The 21,468-nt window shown below is 37.7% G+C and overlaps 1 protein-coding gene across 1 annotated transcript in view; it reads right to left on the bottom strand.

Moving 5' to 3' along the window:
• Positions 1-21,468, bottom strand: part of Ubr1 (ubiquitin protein ligase E3 component n-recognin 1) — a gene marked incomplete in the record, with an annotated part of 168,776 nt that overhangs the window by 47,435 nt on the left and 99,873 nt on the right. Inside the window, 7 exon segments of the mRNA XM_008846839.3 lie at positions 4,598-4,747; positions 5,733-5,826; positions 7,860-8,065; positions 14,097-14,278; positions 16,667-16,753; positions 18,280-18,389; positions 19,639-19,738. Coding sequence (XP_008845061.1) covers positions 4,598-4,747; positions 5,733-5,826; positions 7,860-8,065; positions 14,097-14,278; positions 16,667-16,753; positions 18,280-18,389; positions 19,639-19,738 — 929 coding nt within the window.

Here is a 21,468-nt window from a genome sequence, read left to right on the forward strand (position 1 = left end):
AAGACAAGGTCTATGTAGTCACGGCTGGCCTGGAACTCACTATGTAGACCAGGCTGGCCTTGAACTCACAGACATCCATCTGCTTCTGCCTCCTGAGTGCTACGATTAAAGGTGTATGCCACCAGGCCGGGATCTCTCTCTTTTCAAAAATTTTTAAAATTATTTTTATTTTATGTGTATAAGTGTATTGCTTGCATTTGTGTAAGTGCACTGGTGTCGTGCAATGCCCGTGGAAACAGAAGAATGCGTCGGATCCCCCTGGAACTGGAGTTACAGACAGCTGTTAGCTGCCATGTGGGTTCTGGGAATCCACCCGGGTCCTCCGCAGGAGCAGCCAGTGCTCTTAACCACTGAGTCATCTCTCCAACCCCAGGTTGGGATCTCTTAATGTTTTTTTTCTCTGCTTTTGTTTCCATGTTTAAGTATAAACTCACCATATATATCAACCAGAGGATCTTCTAAAATTATAATTATTAATAATTATAGAATTATAATTATCAGATTTTGTTATCCCTCTGTTCAAAATAGACCAGGGATTTTTCTGTCATACACAACATTTCAAAATTCTAACACCTCAAAAGATTTCATAAGCCTCTTATGATCTGGGTCTTTTTTACTCCACCTAAGGCATGCTGTCTTCTTGCTGTGTCTAGAACATCCTTATTGTACCTATAACCTGGGACCCTTCTCTTGGTATTGGCTGTGCTTAAAACTATCTTCTTCTTGAGAGAAGCAGTGTTTTATCCCTCACTTCATTTGGGTCTCTACTCAAATGGCACCTCAGTGAGAGTCCCCTGAAAATTCTGTCTTCAGTGTTGTGCACAACCTGCCTCTAGCCATTGACCTGCTGCTTCAGTGTTCCCCACAGTACTTCTTACTATTCAACTCGTTATAGGTTACTGCCAGCCTCTCCCTCTTGGAATTTACACTTCATGAAGGCACAGACTGGATCTAGACTGCAACTAAGAAACAAGGGAACCAGAAGTAGTGTCATTAAAAATGACTATAAAATAAGAATTTGTTTACTGAAAGGACAGTCTTGAAGGAAGTTAAAATATAAAATGAACTGTGTCAAATTTGAATTTTTAGCATAAATTTGACCTAAGGCATCTTTTTGGTTTTCAAAAATGAAAGTGTATTATAACTAGTCATGATCTAAAAATACTAACAAGTTAAAAAAAATTGTCTGTCTATATGATGTGTGTCTAGGTATTCATGTGTTTAAGTGTGTGTGGCACATATATGCCATGGTACATATGGGGTCAGAGGACAATGTCAGGAGTTGGTCCTTGCCTTCCACCTTATTTGAGATACTCTGTTATTCACTGCTACCTACACCAAGCTAGCTGGCCTACAAACTTCCAGGGATTGTCCTGTCTCAGCTTCCCATCTCTACATAGGAGAACTAGGATTACATACATGTGCTACCATGCCTAGCTTTTACAGGGATTCTGGACATGTGAACTGTCTTCATTGAAGTCTGTCCCCAGCCCAGTTTTAAAGTTTTTAATAAACTTATAGTATAATTTCTTTTTATCAAAATGTTATTTGGGGGCTGGAGAGATGTCTTAGCAGTTAAGAGCACATACTGCTCTTGCAAAGGACCTGATTAGGGTCCCATAACCCGTATCTTCTAGACTCTTTGGGCACTCTTATTTATGTGCATACCCCCCACCCCGCACATATACACATAATAAAAAATAAAAATAAATCTTCAAAAAATTTTTTTAGAGAATGTTAGGAGTTTTTTTTTTTTTTTTTTTTTTTTTTTTTGAGGAGGTGTCTTTTTGAGACAAGGTCTCTCTGTAGCCACAGCTAGCCTAGAATCCACTATGTAGATCAGACTGGCCTCAATCTCACAGAGATCCACTGGCCTCTGACTCCTGAGTGCTGGGATTAAATGTGTGCACCACCACACCTGGTGAGAATGTTAGTTTTAATAGTAATCAGCTCTCAATTTTCTTTCTCTTGGCAGTATTGGAACTGAACTCTACAAATGCTAATAAAGCACTATATCACTGAGCTATATCCTTAGTTCTTTATTAGTTTCTACTTTGAAACAAGGTTTCATTAAGTTGCCCAGGCTGGCCTCACACTTGCAGTTCTTGTGCATCAGTAGGAATACACCACTAAGCCTGGCGATAGTTTCTTACACGATTTTCTCTTTATTATCTTTTACTGATACTGATTTTCTAAACATATGAAATTTCAAATTAAAGTGCCTAGTAAATATGTCAGGTATGATTAAGCATTTCAGATCCTAAGTAACAAAACTATTAATGCAGACTAAGTATATCACAGTTCTAAAAGATGTGATCAAAAGAATCAATTTTCTGTCCTTAGAAAAGATTGCTCTGAAGCAGTCAATTAAGAAAGTTAAAAAAAAGAAGTTGCTGCTGGGAATGGTGGCACACATCTTCAGTCTCAGCACTCGGGTGGCAAATCTCAGCACTCGGGTAGCATCTCACTCTGTGAGATGGAGGCCAGCCAGTTCTATACAATGAATTTCAGGCCTGCTGGGGCTACAGGAGACCCTGTCTAAAAAGAAAAAAGTTACTATTTCTTTAAAAGGTTAGAGAGCAACCTCAGTGTTTACTTATCTTTATTTGGGGGAACCAGTCTGTAAAAAGTCTTGTGTGGGTTAGCCAGGAGCTAGAAGCTGAGCATGGTGGCATACTCTTGAAATCTCAATGCTCAGGAGGCTGAGAAGGATCATGAACACAAGGTAGCCTGGGTTACACAGCAAGGCCCTGTCTCAAAAACCAAAACCAAACAAATGAAAAAACAACAATAAAAACATCTCCCAGAAGTTAGAAGTAAGGTCTGGGGTCAAATCCTGAATCTGTCTTGGAACAAATAAAAATCACTCATATTCTCTGCCCAATTCTTTATGTTTAAATGGCAATAACAGTATCCACTTCAGTAGACAACTGAGAATTAAGTAAAACAATGTGACAATTGCATTGCAGAGTATCTAGAGCTTATTACTCAATAAATGAAAGATAAATCTGACAATCTCTTCTTCCCCTAGCTGACAGTCTATGTCCCAATATGTTGAATGAGATAAATCCCAAATTAGGTTTTCCTAACAGTGGTGATAAAACAACCACTTCTTTTTTAAAAAATATTTTATTTATTATTTTTTTATTTTATGTGTATGAGTGTATTGCCTGCATGTATATGAATGCATCCATGTCCTGCAATGTCCCAGAAGTCAGAAAGGGCTTCGGATTCCCCTGGAACTGGAGTTAAGGATGGTTCATAGCTGCCATGTGGGTGCTGGGAATTGAACCCGGGTCCACTGCAAGAGCTGTCAGTGCTCTTAACCACTGAGCCATCTCTCCAGCCCCAGCAACCACTTCTTGACTGTCTCCCAAACATGCCACTTTCAAATTCTTTTGTTCTAGGGGACACACTAAATGCATGCTATTGTTGTTCTGTGATCCTGTGGATTGAACAGAGGGCCTCATACATGCTAGGCAAGCATCCTACCACTGAGCTACATCCCCAAAGTCATTTTTCAAATCAGCAAAACCCTTTTCATTGGTGGAACAGGCTCATCGTTATAAATTTACTAATTTTTTTTTTTTTTTTTTTTTGTCTTTTTGAGATAGGGTCTCTCTGTAGCCCCAGCTGGCCTAGAACTCACTATGTAGACCAGGCCTGCCTTGCACCACGCCTGGCTTACTAATTTTTTTTAAATTAAGGAACAACAATTTTTTAAATACTATGTTTTCATCAAGTAGAACAGTGAGAATACAGATATATGTAATGAAATGTTCTAATTACTACTTAAAAACTCATGAATGTACAGTCAAATTCCAATTATAGATTGTTAGAATATAAAAAAATTTTAAATCTTAAATGCTTATATATTATTCAAGGATATGTGATGAATCTAGTGTTTTTATTTATTTTCATCATCAACGTTTTTTACAGGTCTCTAGTGGTATTTGGATCTCGGGGTTCTATTGCTTTAATGGTGGATGGAAGAAAAATGCACAACAAAACACTTTGAGTAAATGAACATCCTAATTCTCTTTTTTTTTTTGTGGTCTTTTTGAGACAGGGTCTCCCTGTAGCCCCAGCTGACCTGGAACTCGCTATGTAGACCAGGCTGGCCTTGAACTCACAGAGATCTGCCTGCCTCTGCCTCCCAAGTGCTGGGATTAAAAGTATGTGCCACCATGCCCGGCTCCTTTTTTTTTTTTTTTTAAATATTTTTATTTTATGTGTATGAGTGTATTGCCTGCATGTACGTGAGTGCACCCATTTTGTGCAGTGCCGCGGAGGTCAGAAGAGGGCTTCGGATTTCCCTGGAACTGGAGTTAAGGACGGTCCATAGCCGCCACGTGGGTTCTGGGACTTGAACCCGGGTCCTTTGCAAGAGCAGTCAGTGCTCTTAACCGCTGAGCCATCTCTCCTGCCCCTGAACATCCTAATTCTCTTAAACATCGAAAGCATGACATAAGTTGTGAAATGAAAATGGTATTCCTTCAGGAAGAAAAGAGGAAACTAGAATAGAGTGAAAATCAGTACACATTAAAGATTTAAGGCAGTTTAAAAATAAATAACCAAAATGTAAGTTAAAACCTACCAGTTTATCTTCTGTGGTTGCACAGGAATGATGGGGATAACAGTATTGCACAGGGACTTGCAAAGTGGGCAAAGATACTCTCCACTCTCCAAGTCAAAAAGGTCGACATGAATGCGCTGCTGAGAGCTCAGCTGCACAGCTTCAAAATACCTGCAAAATCCCAAAGATGCAGATCTATTAGGACAACACACATGTCTCTATTTTATTCTAAGTTGAAAGGTCTGGAATTTTAGCTCCCATAAGTCGTATCTTTAGAACTTACATGCAAAACCATATGTGATAATTACAGAAGAAAGACTGCCCACTTTTTGGGGGGTGGGAGATAAAATAGAAAATATATTACAGCAAATAATTTAAATTAATTTAATGAATCTTCTGCCTCAACAGCATACAGGCATAATTAGATACTATTCTCAAAGATCAGCTATAGCAGTAAGAATTTTCATTAGAAAATTATATGTTTTTTTTTGGAAACAGGGTCTCCCTGTAGCCCCAGATGGCCTAGAACTAACTATATAGACCAGGCTGGCCTTGAACTCACAGAGATCTGCCTGCCTCTAACCTCCCAAGTGCTGGGACTATAGGCATGAGCCACCACTCACGGCTAGAAAATTATACATTTTTAATCCAATGCCAAATGAGTAAACTGTACAAAAAGTTTCTCAGAAATTGTATTTTGGAATTTTTATTTTTTCTTGAAATAAAACCAGGACTTCTTGTCCTATTGCAAGGGCACTTTTAAGGATTACTGCTTTTCTTCCACAAATACTGATAAGCAATGTTAATACTGATTAGTTTGTGGAAAGCAGGCACAAAGGAATACCAAAACATTTTTTTGCAACAGTAGGGATGGAATCAGGTACACTGTGCATGCTAAGCATATGGTAAATCACTAAGCAGTATCCCTAGCCCTTGAAAATACTAAACTGGTAACTTTATACATCAATTCATCAGTTTCTAAGGCTTACAATAAATACAATTAGTATCATGCAAATAGGATTAGTTATTAAAATTGCTTTAATTATTCCAATAAGAAAAAAAGAAAGAAGACATGAGAAAACATGCCTTTTTGTGGCCTGTAGTGAACTTCAATGTCCCTAGTCTCTTTCAAGAACATGTCAGAGGGACAACTTACTTCTGCCAGCACACTGCATGCATTACATGACCACAGCTTCCTGTGTAAGTTCCATGTGCCAAGTCTGGATCCATGAAAAGAGGGTCCAGGGTTTCTAATTCAGAGAGACACAAGTAAGAGGTATGTGTTTATGTCTTCCAAAGTTATAAGAGGGTGGGAATGGTGAAAGAGTTAGCAGGTCTAAAATTCTAACCACGAAATTTCATTTCTTAGGAATGCCCAAGTATCACAACATGTCAGCCAGATATACATTCTTTTTTAAAAATCAATATTTTACTTATTATTTTTATATGTGTATGAGTGTTTTGCCTGCATGTATATTAAGTACACCATGTGAATGCAATGCCCCACAGAGGCCAGAAGAGGGTGTTGGATCCTCTGGAACAGAAGTTAGGAATGGTTGTTAGCTGCCACGTTTTTGAAGTAATAATGAATCTGGGTCCTCTGGAAGAACAAGTGTTCTTAACTACTGAGCTATCTCTCTAGCCCCAAGATATATATTCCTAAAGGTAAGAGAAAAGAAGAAAAGTGGTAAGACCATTAGGTTAGGTTCTAAAATTAGTATGGATTAACCACAACTCTGTATTTCATTTACATTTTAATTCTGAACATTAGATTTAAGCTGCATTATCTTGGTTGTTGAAGTGATATTCTATGCTTCAAGAACAAATTCAACTTTGTAATTTTAAATAATAATTTTTTAAAAATGGCAATTTTAGGTGGGAAGAAAGCACAGAATGTGCCTTTCAAATTCTGATATCATTATATCATTCATGGTCTTAGGCCCATTCACCTCTCTGTGCATAAGTTCCCTCATTTACAAAATGGAGTCAATAATGGTATGTAATGCACTGGGTTTTTGTTGGGGATTAAGCAAGTAAAGACACATACAGCACTTAATCAGTGACTAGAACATGCTAAGTATTCAATAAATGTTAGTTTGGTTATCATTATTATTACTTCAAGGGCATTTTAAAAATAAAGCACCTAACTTCTGATGTGATATTAATGTAATGTATTGCCTAATTAGTATTTTTTTTTTTTTTTTTTTTTTTTTTTTTTTGTTCTTTTTGAGACAGGGTCTCCCTGTAGCCCCAGCTGGCCTGGAATGTGCTATGTAGACCGGGCTGGCCTTGAACTTACAGAGATCTGCCTGCCTCTGCCTCCTGAGTGCTGGGATTAAAGGCGTGCACCAATTAGTATTTTTACGAAGCAAATGTTCAATATATACCTAATCATAACTCAAAAAGATAAATTCACAATGTGTCATTGTGTAAGATTATTCGTCTACATTCTACAAACAAGTTATTATCATAAAAAGGGCAAGAGATTATTCTATATTAAAATAGACTAAAAGAAATTTTTGTTTTGCTTTTGAGAGTGTCTCAATCTATAGCCCAGGCTGGCTTTGAACTTACTATATAGTCCAGACTGGCCTCATTCTCATGGCAATCCTTCTGCCTTAGCTTCCCAAGTACTGGGACTACAGGCATGAGCCACCATGCTCCGTTAAAAGAAACTTAATCAAAGCAATACATGAAACACGTTTATATCTTGAGTGAAAAAAAATGTCTACCTATTGAAGGTATTTTGAGGAGAGTGGTAGAAAAAAAAAAAAAATAAGACCAGGCTGGCCTTGAACTCAGAAAGATCCGCCTGCCTCTGCCTCCCTAGTGCTGGGATTAAAGGCGTGCGCCACCACACCTGGCCAGAAATATATATTTTTATATGATATGATATTCCTGAATTATTAACTTCCTTAAAATGACAATGGTATAAGTATGACAGACTGACCTCAGGTTTAGAAAATGCATGCAGAAATATTTGGAGATGAAGTGCTATGAGGTCTGTAATCTAATTTCAAATGGTTTGGTAAGATAAAAATAAAACCAAAGCTAGACAAATTGAATGAGCAATGTGGCCAAGTGCTAACAAAAATTAAAAATAAGTAAATAAAGCAAGCCAAGCAGTCAACATGGTAGTCTATTTTATATATGTGTATGTGATCTGACCAAATAGGACTGAAATAGAACCTCACTGCCAAACTTCTTTCAAAGTCTACTTTTATTTTAATTACATAAGCAGGAAAAGAAATGGCCAAAAGTGTATTAATTGAGTAATACATACCCCCTGAGAGGTCTATGGGCTTTCCCCTGTGCTGGGTTAAGGCGGTGGATTTCTGGACACAGGCAGATAGTACCATGGCATTATTTTCTATTTTCACCTCTTGTTCTTCTTGGCAGAGAATGCATGTCAGCACCTCCTTTTCAGTAATAGTTGGACCCCGCTTAGGACCCAAAGCAATTCTAGAGTAGTCACTGACTGTTGGGGTGCTACCAAAAGAAACGACCAGAAATGAGGGCATGTTTTGGTCACTTGTCTTTATATTTTGGTAAGTTTTAAGTAAATAAATAAAAGTAAAAATTATATTTAGCAATATTACCTTAAAAACATCCCACCTGAACTTTCTGGCTTTAAGCCAGGAAGCAAACAAAAAAATAGATCAAAAAATAATATGTATATCATAATCATTTATTTTATCAACAAAAGTTGAGCTATTTCTTTTTTCTGAATATAAATATGAAATATATATATCAAAGAAAGCCTAGAAAAATCTAGAAACATATAAAGAAAATTAAAAGCATTATATTCCTACAATGTAACCACTAGTAATCACGCAACACGTTCTTACAGTTTGCTTTCTTTTTATAATATACATTTTATATAAATAAAGTTACATTATATACACAGATTTATTTACTTAAATGCTGTTTTACTTATTATATCATTGTTATCTTGACATGCACCAAAATTTATTAGGAACATTTAAAAATAGTTGCCTGGTAGCCGGGCGTGGTGGTGCATGCCTTTAATCCCAGCACTTGGGAGGCAGAGGCAGATGGATCTCTGTGAGTTCAAGGTCAGCCTGGTCTACATAGTGAGTTCCAGGACAGCTGTGGCTACAGGGAGACCCTGTCTCAAAAAGACCAAAAAAAAAAAAAAAAAAAGTTGCCTGGTACTGTTATTATATGTACCATAATAATTTTATTCAATCCTTCTCATTAGGTAATTAGGGTTATGTTTCTGTTTTGATATCTATTATATAAAAATTTAAATCTTAATAAACTTTAATGATATAGCAATTCTGAAGATCTACAAACATATTTGATAATCACATACAAATAAAAAAAGTATTTATAATGTTCTGTGATGCTAGGTACTGTTTAAGACATTTTATGTTTATTCATTTGATCCTTACAATAAATCTATGAGGCAGGTAATATGATACTTCCACTTTTCAGAGGGAGAAACAAGCTTAGAGACATTGAGAGATGAGCCAGGAATCATTACTAGTAAACTGCATGGCCAAGATTCAACTAAGTCAAGTGATCTGGCTCAAAGGTCACACTCTGCCTCATTCTGCAAATTATATAAGAAGCTCCCTGAAACATGGCATCATTCAACAAACTATAAATACGTCAAATGTTTGTCAACGTAAATGAATAATATAGACTACTGTATTTTCAAAAGGCATTACACAGCAGTAATATGTGGCACTTCATCCTAGGAGGCATGGTATGTGTATATGATTTATGCAAAAAAGGGCTGAATAATACATAACTTTATTAAAACATGACCCATTCAAAGCTTTTTCTTTTTGAGATAAAGTCTTACTTATGTATAGCTCAGGCTAGTCTCCTACTCACCATAGTTCAGGCTGGCCTTGAACTTTCATTCTTTCTCCTTTAGCCTTTAAAAAGCAGGGATTGCCAATAGGAACCACCATACCCACCTACACACATAAAACTTTTAACCACAGAAGGACAAAAGAGGATATAAGATTTGATCTAGTATCCCAAAGGAACTCTAACATTTCACTTAATGTTAGAGATAAATGAAAATGTAGTGACATAACTGTAATTAATAATTAAAATAGTGACTTTGGGATAGGAAAGGCCTTAAGATAGAGTTAAAACTCTAAGAGACTGTAAATTTGCCTACATCAGCACTGAAAACCTCTTTTGTTTTTTGGTTTTTATTTATGTATTTATTTTGGTCTTTTTGAGACAGGGTCTCCCTGTAGCTCCAGCTGACCTGGAACTCACTAGGTAGACCAGGCTGGCCTCAAACTCACAGACATCCGCCTGCTTCTGCCTCCCAAAGTGCTAGAATTAAAGGCATGTGCCACCACGCCTGGCTTTGCTTCTAATTAATTAATTAATTAATTAATTAACTTCATGAGTATTTTGCCTGCATGTATTAAATTACAATGCCCATGGAGGCCAGAAGGGGCATCAGATTTCTTGGAATTGGAGTTGGCTGCCATGTGGATGTTGGAAACGAATTTGTAAGAGCAGCCAATGCTCTTAACTGTTGATTCATCTCTCCAGGAGCCCTGCTTCCCCCTTGCCCCCATTATTTTTGGATACAGGGATTCACTATGTAGCCCAGGATGGTCTGGAAACTCACTGTGATTCAGACTGGCAGTGAGGACTGTCTCTGCCTCCTAAGTGTTGGGATTACAGGTATGTGCCACCAGTTCTGCTTTACTGAAAACTTCTTTATGGCAAAACCTCATAATGTTAAAAAAATAGGGACAGCTGGGCATGGTGACACATGCCTTTAATCCCAGCACTGGGGAGGCTGAGGATGGGGGATCTCTGTGAAATTGAGGCCAGCCTAGTCTACAACAGTGAGTACTAGGCCAGCTGGGGCTACAGGGAGATCCTGTCTCGAACAAACAAATAAACAAACAAACAACAACAAAACAACAATAGGGAAACAATATGGGAAATACATTTTAAAAGAACATCTATAAATCAGTAAGACAAACCCCTCAACAGAGAAGATAACGGGCAATTTTCAGAAGATAAAATGTAAAGTCAGTGAACAACTATAGAAGATTCTCATCCTTGTACTAACTAGCAACTGGAAAATGTTAACTTTTTCATTTATGGAGCTAGGACTGAACCCAGGGTCTCAGGCATGCTAAGTAAGCACCCTATGCTGGGCTTCACTCCTGTGCATTTTTAATTGGCGAGGAGGAAGCATACTCATTCACTACTGGGAGTAGAAACTGATATGGTCATTTTGAAGGAAATGTGCCATATCCACTAAAATTTTAACCTGTACCTTTCAATTTGTTAGATTCTACCCTTGGAGAATTACTGGCACAACTACACATAAAGGCACATATGAAAATTCTCTGACAAACTACTGAAAAAAAAAAAAAACAGGAAGAATCCTAAACACCGAAAATTAGATCAAGTACTATAAACCCACACCATGACAGACTACACAGCAGTCCTGAAGAACAATATGGAGGAGGAGGGATATGAGGGGGTGGAAGGATAAGTGGGGTTGGAATGTATTACATACGTATATGAAATTCTTAAAGGAAAAATTAATAAAAAAGAAAGAAATGGGGGGGTCAAAGGTACTAATTTGCAGGTATGCAGAATAATTAAGTCTAGAGATCTAATGTACGGATAAGGACTGGAGCTAATACTATTGTATTGTACACTAAAAATGTACTCACAACAGACTTTAGGAGCTTTCCCCCAAAAGAAACAGTAATCGTCATGTTGTACACCTTAGTAGGTAATAAAAGGAATGTATACATACATATATATATGTATATATTGGTCTTTTTGAAGCAGGGTCTCCCTGTAGCCCCAGCTATCCTCCTGGAACTCACTATGTAGACCAGGCTGGCCTTGAACTCACAGAGATCCGCCTGCCTCTGCCTCCCAAGAGCTGGGACTACACGCGTGTGCCACCATGCCTGACTAAAAGGAATAATTTTTTAAAACTTAAAATTTACAGAAAACGAATAATGTGTAGCATCCATACTATATATCTACAAGTGCTAATACAAAGGATTTACAGGAGAAAGGAAGCTACAGAACAAATATAATTAAAAAGAAACCACTAATACAAAAGCTGCAGCACCACCCTTTCCAGTTAGATCAAATAAGAGAAATCAGGGTGTTTTGAAATGCCAATCAGGTATCATGCAAACTCCCAACATCTAATCTGCTCTCCCAAAGTATTACCTGATGATCCATTAGTTATGTACAGTACTTATGGTTATAAAGGAGAAGGAATAAGTTTAAAACAATGGTTATCCATAAACTTGGTTGTCTTTAGATAACGCTGGGGCATGTTCAGCATAATCACAGAGAACTTACTGCATTACTTGAAAATGTTTCATTGAGAACACTAATAAATTACACATATAATCAAGCAGGTAAAACCAATAAATAATGAAAGCATCAAGGTCATTAATTAATTCTGAGCACACTTTTGCTTTTATCCTTTAAAAATGTTTCATTTTGTGTGTATGAATGTTCGTATGTATGTGCATCAAGTGCATGCAGTGTCCTCAGGGGCAACAAGAGGATGCTAGAATCCCTGGAACTGGAGTTACAGATGATTGTGAGCCACCATGTGGATGCTGAGAACTGAGCCCTGATCCTGAAAGATTAGCATCTGTGCATAGCCACTGAGAGAGAGAGAGAGAGAGAGAGAGAGAGAGAGAGAGAGAGAGAGAGAGAGAGAGGAGAGAGAGAGAGAGAGAGAGAAAGAGAGAGAGACAGAGAGACAGAGAGACAGAGAGACAGAGACAGAGAGACAGAGACAGAGAGAAGAGAGAGACAGAGAATATCTGTGTGTTAGTTGTTCTAGACAATCTCTCCCTGGTTAGCCTAGAAATTGCAATGATCTGCCTGTACTAGGTTTACAGGTGTGTGCCATCATGTTCAGCTGAGACTTCTTTAGTTTTTATTTATAAAATAAATGTGGTTTTATTATACTAGTCAGCTGAGGAAAGCTTATCTTCATACCTATTTTTAAAAAATGTAATGTGCTGGCATTGAATGTAAGACCTCAAACATAGGTGCTGCTACTGAGTTATCTCCCCAACCTGCTTTTTTCTTTTATCTCCTAGTCCCTTCCTTTATCCTCCCCTTCCTTCTTTACCTCCCTCCTTCTTTATTCATTTGTGTATTTTCATTTATTTTGAGATGACTTTGTTATGCAGCCCAACTTGGGCTGCATAGTCCTCCTGACTCAGCCTTAGGAGTGTTGGAATTAAAGGCCACCTCACCTACTTTAAAACACATTTGTTTTTTTTTGTCTTTTTGAGTGTATTGCCTGCATGTGTGTAAGTGTACCCATGTCATGCAATGCTTGTGGAGGTCAGAAGAGGGCCTTGAATCCCCTGGAACCGGAGTTAAGGATAGTTGTTAGCTGCCATGTGGGTACTGGGACTTGAACCTGGGTTCTCTGCAAGAGCAGCCAGTGCTCTTAACCATTCAGCCATCTCTCCAGGCCCCTCAAGCACTTTTAAATACAGTGAGAACTTGTTTTTAAAAAATGAGCATAAAAAACTATTGCGGCATTTTTAATTTGTTAGAATGCTATTTCAAAGTACAATCACTTCACCCACTTCCTTTTCTCAAATACACATACACATACCAGTCAACAATAAATGGCTCAAAAGGTTAAACCCATTTTCTTAAGTGCATACCATAGTCAAGACTCAGAAAATCAAATTTACTGATTCTCATTCAAATGAACTATCCATGCACTTGTATATGATTACGCCTTTAGTTTTCAGAAAAATAAAGCTGACATGGTGGCTGGCACCTGTAAGCCCAGCACTCAGGAAGCTGAAGCAAAAGGAGTGCTACATAAAGAGTACAAGTTGAGATAGGGCTATATTAAAAAAAAAAAACAAAAAAAAAAATGAAAGAAAGAGAAGGAGGAAGGAAAAAAGAGTGAGTGTGTGTGTGTGTGTGTGGGGGGTAAACATACACCTTTAGTCCCAGCACCTGGGAGGTAGAGACAGGCAAATCTCTGTAAGATCAAGGCTAGCCTGCTCCACATAGCAAGTTCCAAGTTCCAGGTCAGCTGTGGCTACAAGGAGACTCTATCTGAAAAAGGAGAGAGAGAGAGAGAGAGAGAGAGAGAGAGAGAGAGAGAGAATGGTATCTCCTGCCTGTCATCTGTCATCTCAATACATGGGAGGCTAAGGTGGGATGGCTGCAAATCCAAGACCACCTTGAACTATATAGGACGACTGTCTCAAACAAATAAAAGGAAAGCTAGTATAAATTACTTCTATCAATCTACAATAAAATCATTTTTCCTAGAAATCACAAAAACAATATGGAATATATATGTGGGCATATGTAACTGTGTTATCTAAAAATGCCTACACACACAAAATAACAGGTTGGTTTCTATTTCTGCTGTTCTTACCTTTTATCTTTTGGAAAACATGATTTAAGTTGAATGTTCAATTTTTCCTCAAAAAAAAAAAAAATTGAGCTTATCAGTTGTTATTCTGCTTCACTTTACCTTTCTTCCTCCATAGCGGAGTCTTCTTTCCCGGGCATTTCTGATGTACTGTCATACATGAGTTTGTGAGTTTCAATGAAGTTCTTCTGCAGGGCAGACATCTGAGCCATGATCTTCTGGCGGTGGAGCCGAGCAGCTTCGGCCTTTCTCTTCCGCTCTGCTTTTTCTTTGTCATGAGTAATCTGAATATTAAGAAATAATAACATGAGCTGGGCGTGGTGGTGCACGCCTTTAATCCCAGCACTCGGGAGGCAGAGGCTGGCGGATTTCTGTGAGTTCGAGACCAGCCTGGTCTCCATTTGTGAATCCAGGCTAGCTGTGGCTACAGGGAAACCTTGTCTCAAAGAGACCAAAAAACAAACAAACAAACAACCCCCCCCCCAAAAAAAACATTAGGTAAGATCTGTTGTAAGAAATTCATATCCAGGCTGAATATCCCTTATCTGATGCAGCAATTTCCATATCTGATAAAGTAGACTTCAAACCCAAATTAACTTTAGAAGACCTAAAGAGAGATACAACATTAGTAACAAAGGGAACAATCCATTAAGAAAATAATTGTAAACACTTATGCACCGAATACTGGAGCCTATAATTTCATATAACAAATACCTTCAGCATAAAAGGTCACATAAGTCCTGACTAAATAATAGTTGGGTACACTTTAATACCCTACTCTCACATATTTAGATTAGGTCTTCCAAACTAAAAATAACTAAAAAAATTTCAGAGTTAAACTATACCATGAACCTACTGGACTTAATGGACACATACAGAATATTCCACCCAATAAACAGGGAATATACATTCTTCTCAGTGGCACATGGAACCCTCTCAAAAACTGATCACATCATAGGTGACAAATCAAGCCTTAAGAACTACAAAAGAACTGAGATAATTCCTTGTATTCTATCAGACCTAAATGAAATGAACATAGAAACTACAGAAACTACAAAAATACTTGGAGACCAAATAATACATTTCTGAATGAACACTGGGTCACTATAGAAATCAGAGAAAAAAATTAAAAATTTCTAGAGTCAAATGAAAATGAGAACACAACCTACCAGAGGCTCTGCAACACAGCCAAGCCAGCCTAACAGGGAAGTCTGTAAGTGCTCATCTTAAAAAAAAAAAAAAAAAAAAAAAAAAAGATCCAGGAGTGGTGGTATACCTTTAATCCCAGCACTCGGGAGGCAGAGGCAGGCAGATCTCTGTGAGTTCAAAGCCAGCCTGGTCTATATAGTGAATTCTAGGCCAGCTGGGGATACAGAGAGACCATGTCTCAAAAAGAAAAAAAAAAAAAAAATTCTGAGAAGCCAGATGGGGCTGAAGAGATGGTTCAGCGGTTAAGAGCACTGGCTACTCTCATAGAGGACCTAGGTTTGATTCCAGTATTGACATAGTGGCTAATAACCTGGCCTTTGTGGGCACTATATGCACATATTTACTTACATACATGGAGGCAAAGCACTCGTAAACAACAACAACAAAAAATAAATAGCTCAAAAAAAAAATCTGAGAGATCTCAAACTGCCTAATGATGTACCTCAAGGCTCTTGAAAAACAAGAAGCCAATCCTATATTCAAGAGATGGCAATAAATAATAAAGATTAGGGAAGAAATTAATGAAACAGACTAAATGAACCATACACAAAATCAACCAAAGAGCTAGTTCTTTGAAAAAATTAAGACTGACGAACCCTTACCCAATATAACAAAAAGAAAGCAGAAGACTCAAATTAACAAAATTTGAGGTGCAAAGGGTATTGTCACAACAGACTCCAATGAAATCCAGAACATTAACCCACTACAAGGGCTGGGGATAGAACCCAGGCCTTTTTACATGATGGGCAAATGTTCTACCACTGAGCTACATCCTCACCCTTCTATCCTAAAATCAAGTCCAGTGAGAATAGTTAATAATCTCAAGTAACAATATTCTAATTGCTAAAAATTAGCTAATTAATTAACCAATTAAAAATTAGCAAAATCTGATTCACTACATTATGGAAAATCATGCTGTATACTTTATCTAATTTCATAGAATATAAGATGTACTTTTTTTTTTGTTTTTTTGTGGTTATTTTTTTTTTGGTCTTTTTGAGACAGGGTCTCCCTGTAGCCACAGCTGTCCTGGAACTCACTATGTAGACCAGGCTGGCCTTGAACTCACAGAGATCTGCCTGCCTCTGCCTCCTGAGCGTTGGGATTAAAGGTGTGCGCCACCATGCCCAGCTGATGTACTGTTTTTTATGCTCCTCTGACAGAAGAATCCTGTTGATTAAATTATGAAATGCCACTGACTGAGACATATCCTAGTTTTAGACATGGAAGTATTTTAAAAATCAATATAATTTGATTTTTCTAATAGACTTCCACTGGATATCAAGTTCCTCTGGTTTTGTAAAATACACATATCATACTGAGTATCTGTATATGCAGTCCAGAAGCACAGGAAGCACAGAAGCACTGGACAGAACTCACATATAAACAGTTCCTCCTAATAAAGAGAAAGAAGTAACTCATTGAAAAAGAGACAAATGTCAGCACAGTTACAGTGATGTTACCTCATCATTCTTAATGGGCTCCAGTCCTGAAGTGGTGGCTGCAATTACAGAAGATTTTTCTCTTAATCGCTTCACTGTGTCAAACATCTATTAAAAAATATGAAATATTACATTTAGTTAGATTGACCAAGAAGGCAAAAATCACTAATCTGACTCTACTGTTTTGTCTTTAAATGTCTTTGACATAAGCTGCTTAAATATATAGAAGAAAAATAATCCAAAAAAGTAACCTCAACTGTGACAAGGAACATCTCCAGTCAATGAGCCATCAGCTGAGCTGATTAAGTCTGTTGCTATGAGCACATCTGTTTGCCTGAGAGACATTTGTGGGAGAGCAGCACTAACTTTTTATTTTGGCATGAGATCTTCAACTCTTCGGCTCAGTGATTCTTCTGCCTTAGCTTTCCAAATATTAGGATAATATAGCACACCACAAAATAGCTTAAATAATGTATGTCCTCAAAATGAAAACCTACCACTTTATTCTGATCTATAAAGCAGACATAGTCTGGTCCCTTGTTATCCCTCTGATAAGCCTGCCTACCTTTCTTTCCCTCCCATTATGTTCTGTTCACACTGGCTTTCTTTTTGGCCACTTTAGAACTTTTGCACTGCTGCTCCCTCTTCCAGAGTCTTATAATATTGTATATCATTTAGGTCTTAGCTCCAGTGTCACCTTCTGACAAAGGCCTTCTCTGAATCCTCAAAGTAACTTCACCCATTCTACTGGATTTCATTTCATTTCATAGTTCATTTCATATTTCATTTCATTTCATTTCATTTGAGATAGGGTCTTATTGCATATCCCTGGCTACCCTGGTACTATATAAACCAGGCTGAACTTAAAGAGATCCACCTGCCTCTGCCTCTGCCTCTGCTCCTGAATTCTAGGACTAAACACATGTGGCACCATGCCTAGGTTTATTTTTTTATTTTCATTATCTGTTTTTCAAATATGGTGTATGCTCCACAAAGGCAAGCAGTTTGTGCTGTTCAAGGTCTTGAATTCAACATGGCATGTGGTAATTACTCAGCAGATTTAATTACATGCAGGCTAAACAATGACACAAATGAATATATATTTGTTATTACATTTTTTTCCAATGAAAGAGGGAAAATGGAATTACTATCATGAAAAAAACAGGCATAATCATGGCAATGTAAATGACTCTACAAGTAAAAAAGATAGTGGCTGAATTTTAGTGGCCAAGTAGATTTTTACATATTGTCACACATAGCATAGAAATGTATAATTATATATACAGTACATAATATTTGATGATAATAAATGGCGATGTTACTTTTTTTTTTTTTTTTTTTTGTCTTTTTTTGAGACAAAGTCTCACTATGTAGCCCTGGCTGATGTGGAGTTCCCTATTAGACTGGGCAAGTCTCAAAACTCACAGAGATCTGCATGCCTTTGCCTCTAGGCCTATTTCTTGAATGTACTGAGGCCATATCAAGCAACAAACTATGTAGGTTTATGTAAGAATACCATATGATGTTCAAGTAAGGATAAATGGACTCAATGATTTATCAGACTGCATCCTTGTCATTAAGTAACACATACTGTATTTAAACCAAGATTTGATTTGTTCACTTTGGTAATATACCTGGAATATCCATGTTATCATGTCCTTCTGGCCTTCTAATTGAGGAATCCCTTTGAGTTTTTCCAAAAGCATTTGTATATTCTGAGCATTCATGGATGAACTTCCCAATCCTTTTTTAAAACAAAATTACATAAAAGAAATACATATTTTCATATTTATGTTCCAATCATAATTCTTACTGATTGTCATTCATATTGATAATTGAAGTTGGTCAACAATTCCCTTTACTACCTTAATTTTTTAATGGAAGAATCTGCAATCACATAAGTATTAGGTTACAATATACAAATTACTAAGTACTAAACTGAAAAACAGTATGAGAAAAACTTGAATTCTTTAAAGTCTCTCTCTTCATCATGTCAATGATTTGTCACTTGTCTTTCTTCAATTTAGCTTACTGTCTACATAAAAGTATTTAATGAGAAAAAAACTGCAGAAATATTGGAGTGGGAGATACTATATCCATATACAAAGTAGGCTTATGATATCATCAAATATCTACAAAAAGAGTGTAAATAGAAAATTAGATACTTTGCTCACAACTATTGGATTTATAATCAAAGTCCATGGAAAGCGCTTTGAAAAAAATCTACATTTAATATAATTCTTTTAAATTTTTAAAATTTTATTTTGTGTGTATGAGTGTTTAGCCTGCATGTATCTAAGTGTACCACCTGCTTACAATGCCTGCAAAGGCCAAAGGAGGGCATTAGATCCCCTGGAACTGGAGTTACAGCCTGTTGTTAGCTGCTATGTGGTTGCTAGGAAACAAACAGGTTCTCAGTAAGAGCAGCTAGTGTTTTTAACCACCGAGTCATCGCTCCAGCCCAAATTTAATAGCATTCTAATCTAAATCTATCTTGATCTTCTAAATTCAAAAATGTACAAAAAAAACCCCATATCATCCAGTTAGACTTCTTTCCTGACAACACACACACACACACACACACACATACACTTCCACAGAAAATATAATGCAGTAAAAACAACTGCAGTAGGAAATTTAAAAACATATCAATATGCTAGAAAATATTAGCTAAAAACTAAACATGCTAGGCAAATAAATAATTTCAAGATTTTCTAAATTTTAAAGACAGATTAAAAATTCCTTAAGATCCAAACTTTCAATTACAAACTGGTAATTAGCTTGAAGTCTATTAAAAAATGATTAACCATGCCTTTAATCCCACCACTGGGGAGGCAGAGTCAGGCGGATCTCTGTGAGTTCAAGGCTAGCCTGGTCTACATAGCGATTTCCAGGCCAGCTGGGGCTACAGGGAGACCCTGTTTCAAAAAAGGCTAAAAAATAAATAAGTTAAAACAAAATAAAATAAAATATAAAATCATGCTTTAGCATACTTGAAGCCTTATGGTAAAAGTCAAATGTCACTTCCTCTTCAGGCGCTTTCTGGAGTTGCTGTTTCTCTTCTAATAAGCCTAGTGCCAATATATGGAATGCCTGAAGGAAGAAAATAAGGATCTTTAAAGTGGCTCTTCTTCAAAGGGAGAAACTAAAATAAAGAACCTCAAAAGAAACAGTACAAGCAAAACATGGGCAAAGCTTATAAACAGATAGTTAACAGAAAGAGAAATAGAAGCCCGGCATGGTAGCACATGCCTTTAATCTAGCACTCAGGATGCTAAGTGCTATAACTTTGAGGCCAGCCTTGGCATAATGAGTTTGAGGTTATCCTGTGCTACATACAGTATGAGACCCTATCTCAAGCAACAAAACAAAACAAAACAAAACAAAACAAAACAAAAGAGTTGCAAATGTGGCTTAGTGGTAGAGTCCTTGTCTAGCGTGCATAGTCCTGGGTTCAATCCTTAGCACCACCAAAACCAAACTGAACCAACATAACAAGCCCATGTCTACAGAAATCATGATGCAACAATAGCATATCAATTGGTTACAAGCATGAGCAGACTTTTTTTTTGACCAGAAAAACTCATTTTATTTGGACTCATTCAGAGAGTAGTACCTGAGATAGAATATTGAACATAGGAACAGATTAGGTTCCAAAGGACTCATCAACCAAATGGACTCTATTTCCCAGCAGCTTTGCAGTTAATGCTATCAATAAAAGGCCTGCTGGGCGTGGTGGCGCATGCCTTTAATCCCAGCACTTGGGAGGCAGAGGCAGGCGGATCTCTGTGAATTCAAGGCCAGCCTGGTCTACATAGTGAGTTCCAGGACAGCTGGGGCTACACGGAGACCCTGCCTCAATTAAAAAAAAAAAAAAAAAAAGGCCTGCTGGGAATATAGTTGCCACTGCTACAAAATTATAGGTTTTTCACCATAATTAGATTTCTACAAAATCCTAAACACAAGAATTGCAAAAGGGAAAAAAAGATTGTATTTTACATATCTTAAAGTCCTTTTCACCACTTAAGCTCAGAGGTCTCGCCATCTTCAGAAGACAGCTCTCTGCTAAACTCTTCACTACAATATCTATCAAGTAGGGAGAAGGTGGCCTTTGCTTGTCCATGGCCATTCTTTTCCCATTCTTCCTAGCTGATCAGGGTTAAACAGCAGGGGAAGGCACAGCTAGGAGAGGGGCAGGAAGCAGGGGACCCCTTTCCCCCAGTACATAATGGCTATTAAGCTTGATGGGTGAAGAGGTTTGAATGAGAATGTCTCCCATAGGCTCCAAGTATCTGGGCATTTTGGTGGTGCTGTTTTGGGAGGTCTTAGAAGGTGTGGCCATGCTGGAGGAAGCATATCACTCCACGTGGGTTTAGAGAGTTCTTAAGCCTTGCCAGATCTCCAGTCCCGCTCTACTTCCTATGCCTCCTTGATGATGTGAGAGCTTAGCTTCTGCTCCTACTACAACCACCTCTGCCGCCATGTCTCCATTCCATGATGGACTGACTCTTGCCCCTTGTGAACCATAAGCTAAATAAACTCTTCGTTTTATAATCCCTTGGTCCCGGTGTTTTATCACAGCAACAGAAAAGCAACTAATACAATGAGAGAGCAGAACTGGTGAGACCTGAGGGGAGAAGGGCCCAGGCTCTGCATTCAACGTGTCACTGCTGGAAGAGGAGGAAGAATGCCTGCATGCTTGTATTGTTTGTGCACCTTTTTATGAGCTTTCTTCATTTTTTTTTTTTTTTTTTTGGGTTTTTTTGAACAGGGTCTCCCTGTAGCCCCAGCTGGCCTGGAACTCACTATGTAGACAAGGCTGG

Source organism: Nannospalax galili, unplaced genomic scaffold (genome assembly GCF_000622305.1).
Source record: "Nannospalax galili isolate Female #2095 unplaced genomic scaffold, S.galili_v1.0 scaffold342, whole genome shotgun sequence".
Lineage (NCBI taxonomy): Eukaryota > Metazoa > Chordata > Mammalia > Rodentia > Spalacidae > Nannospalax > Nannospalax galili.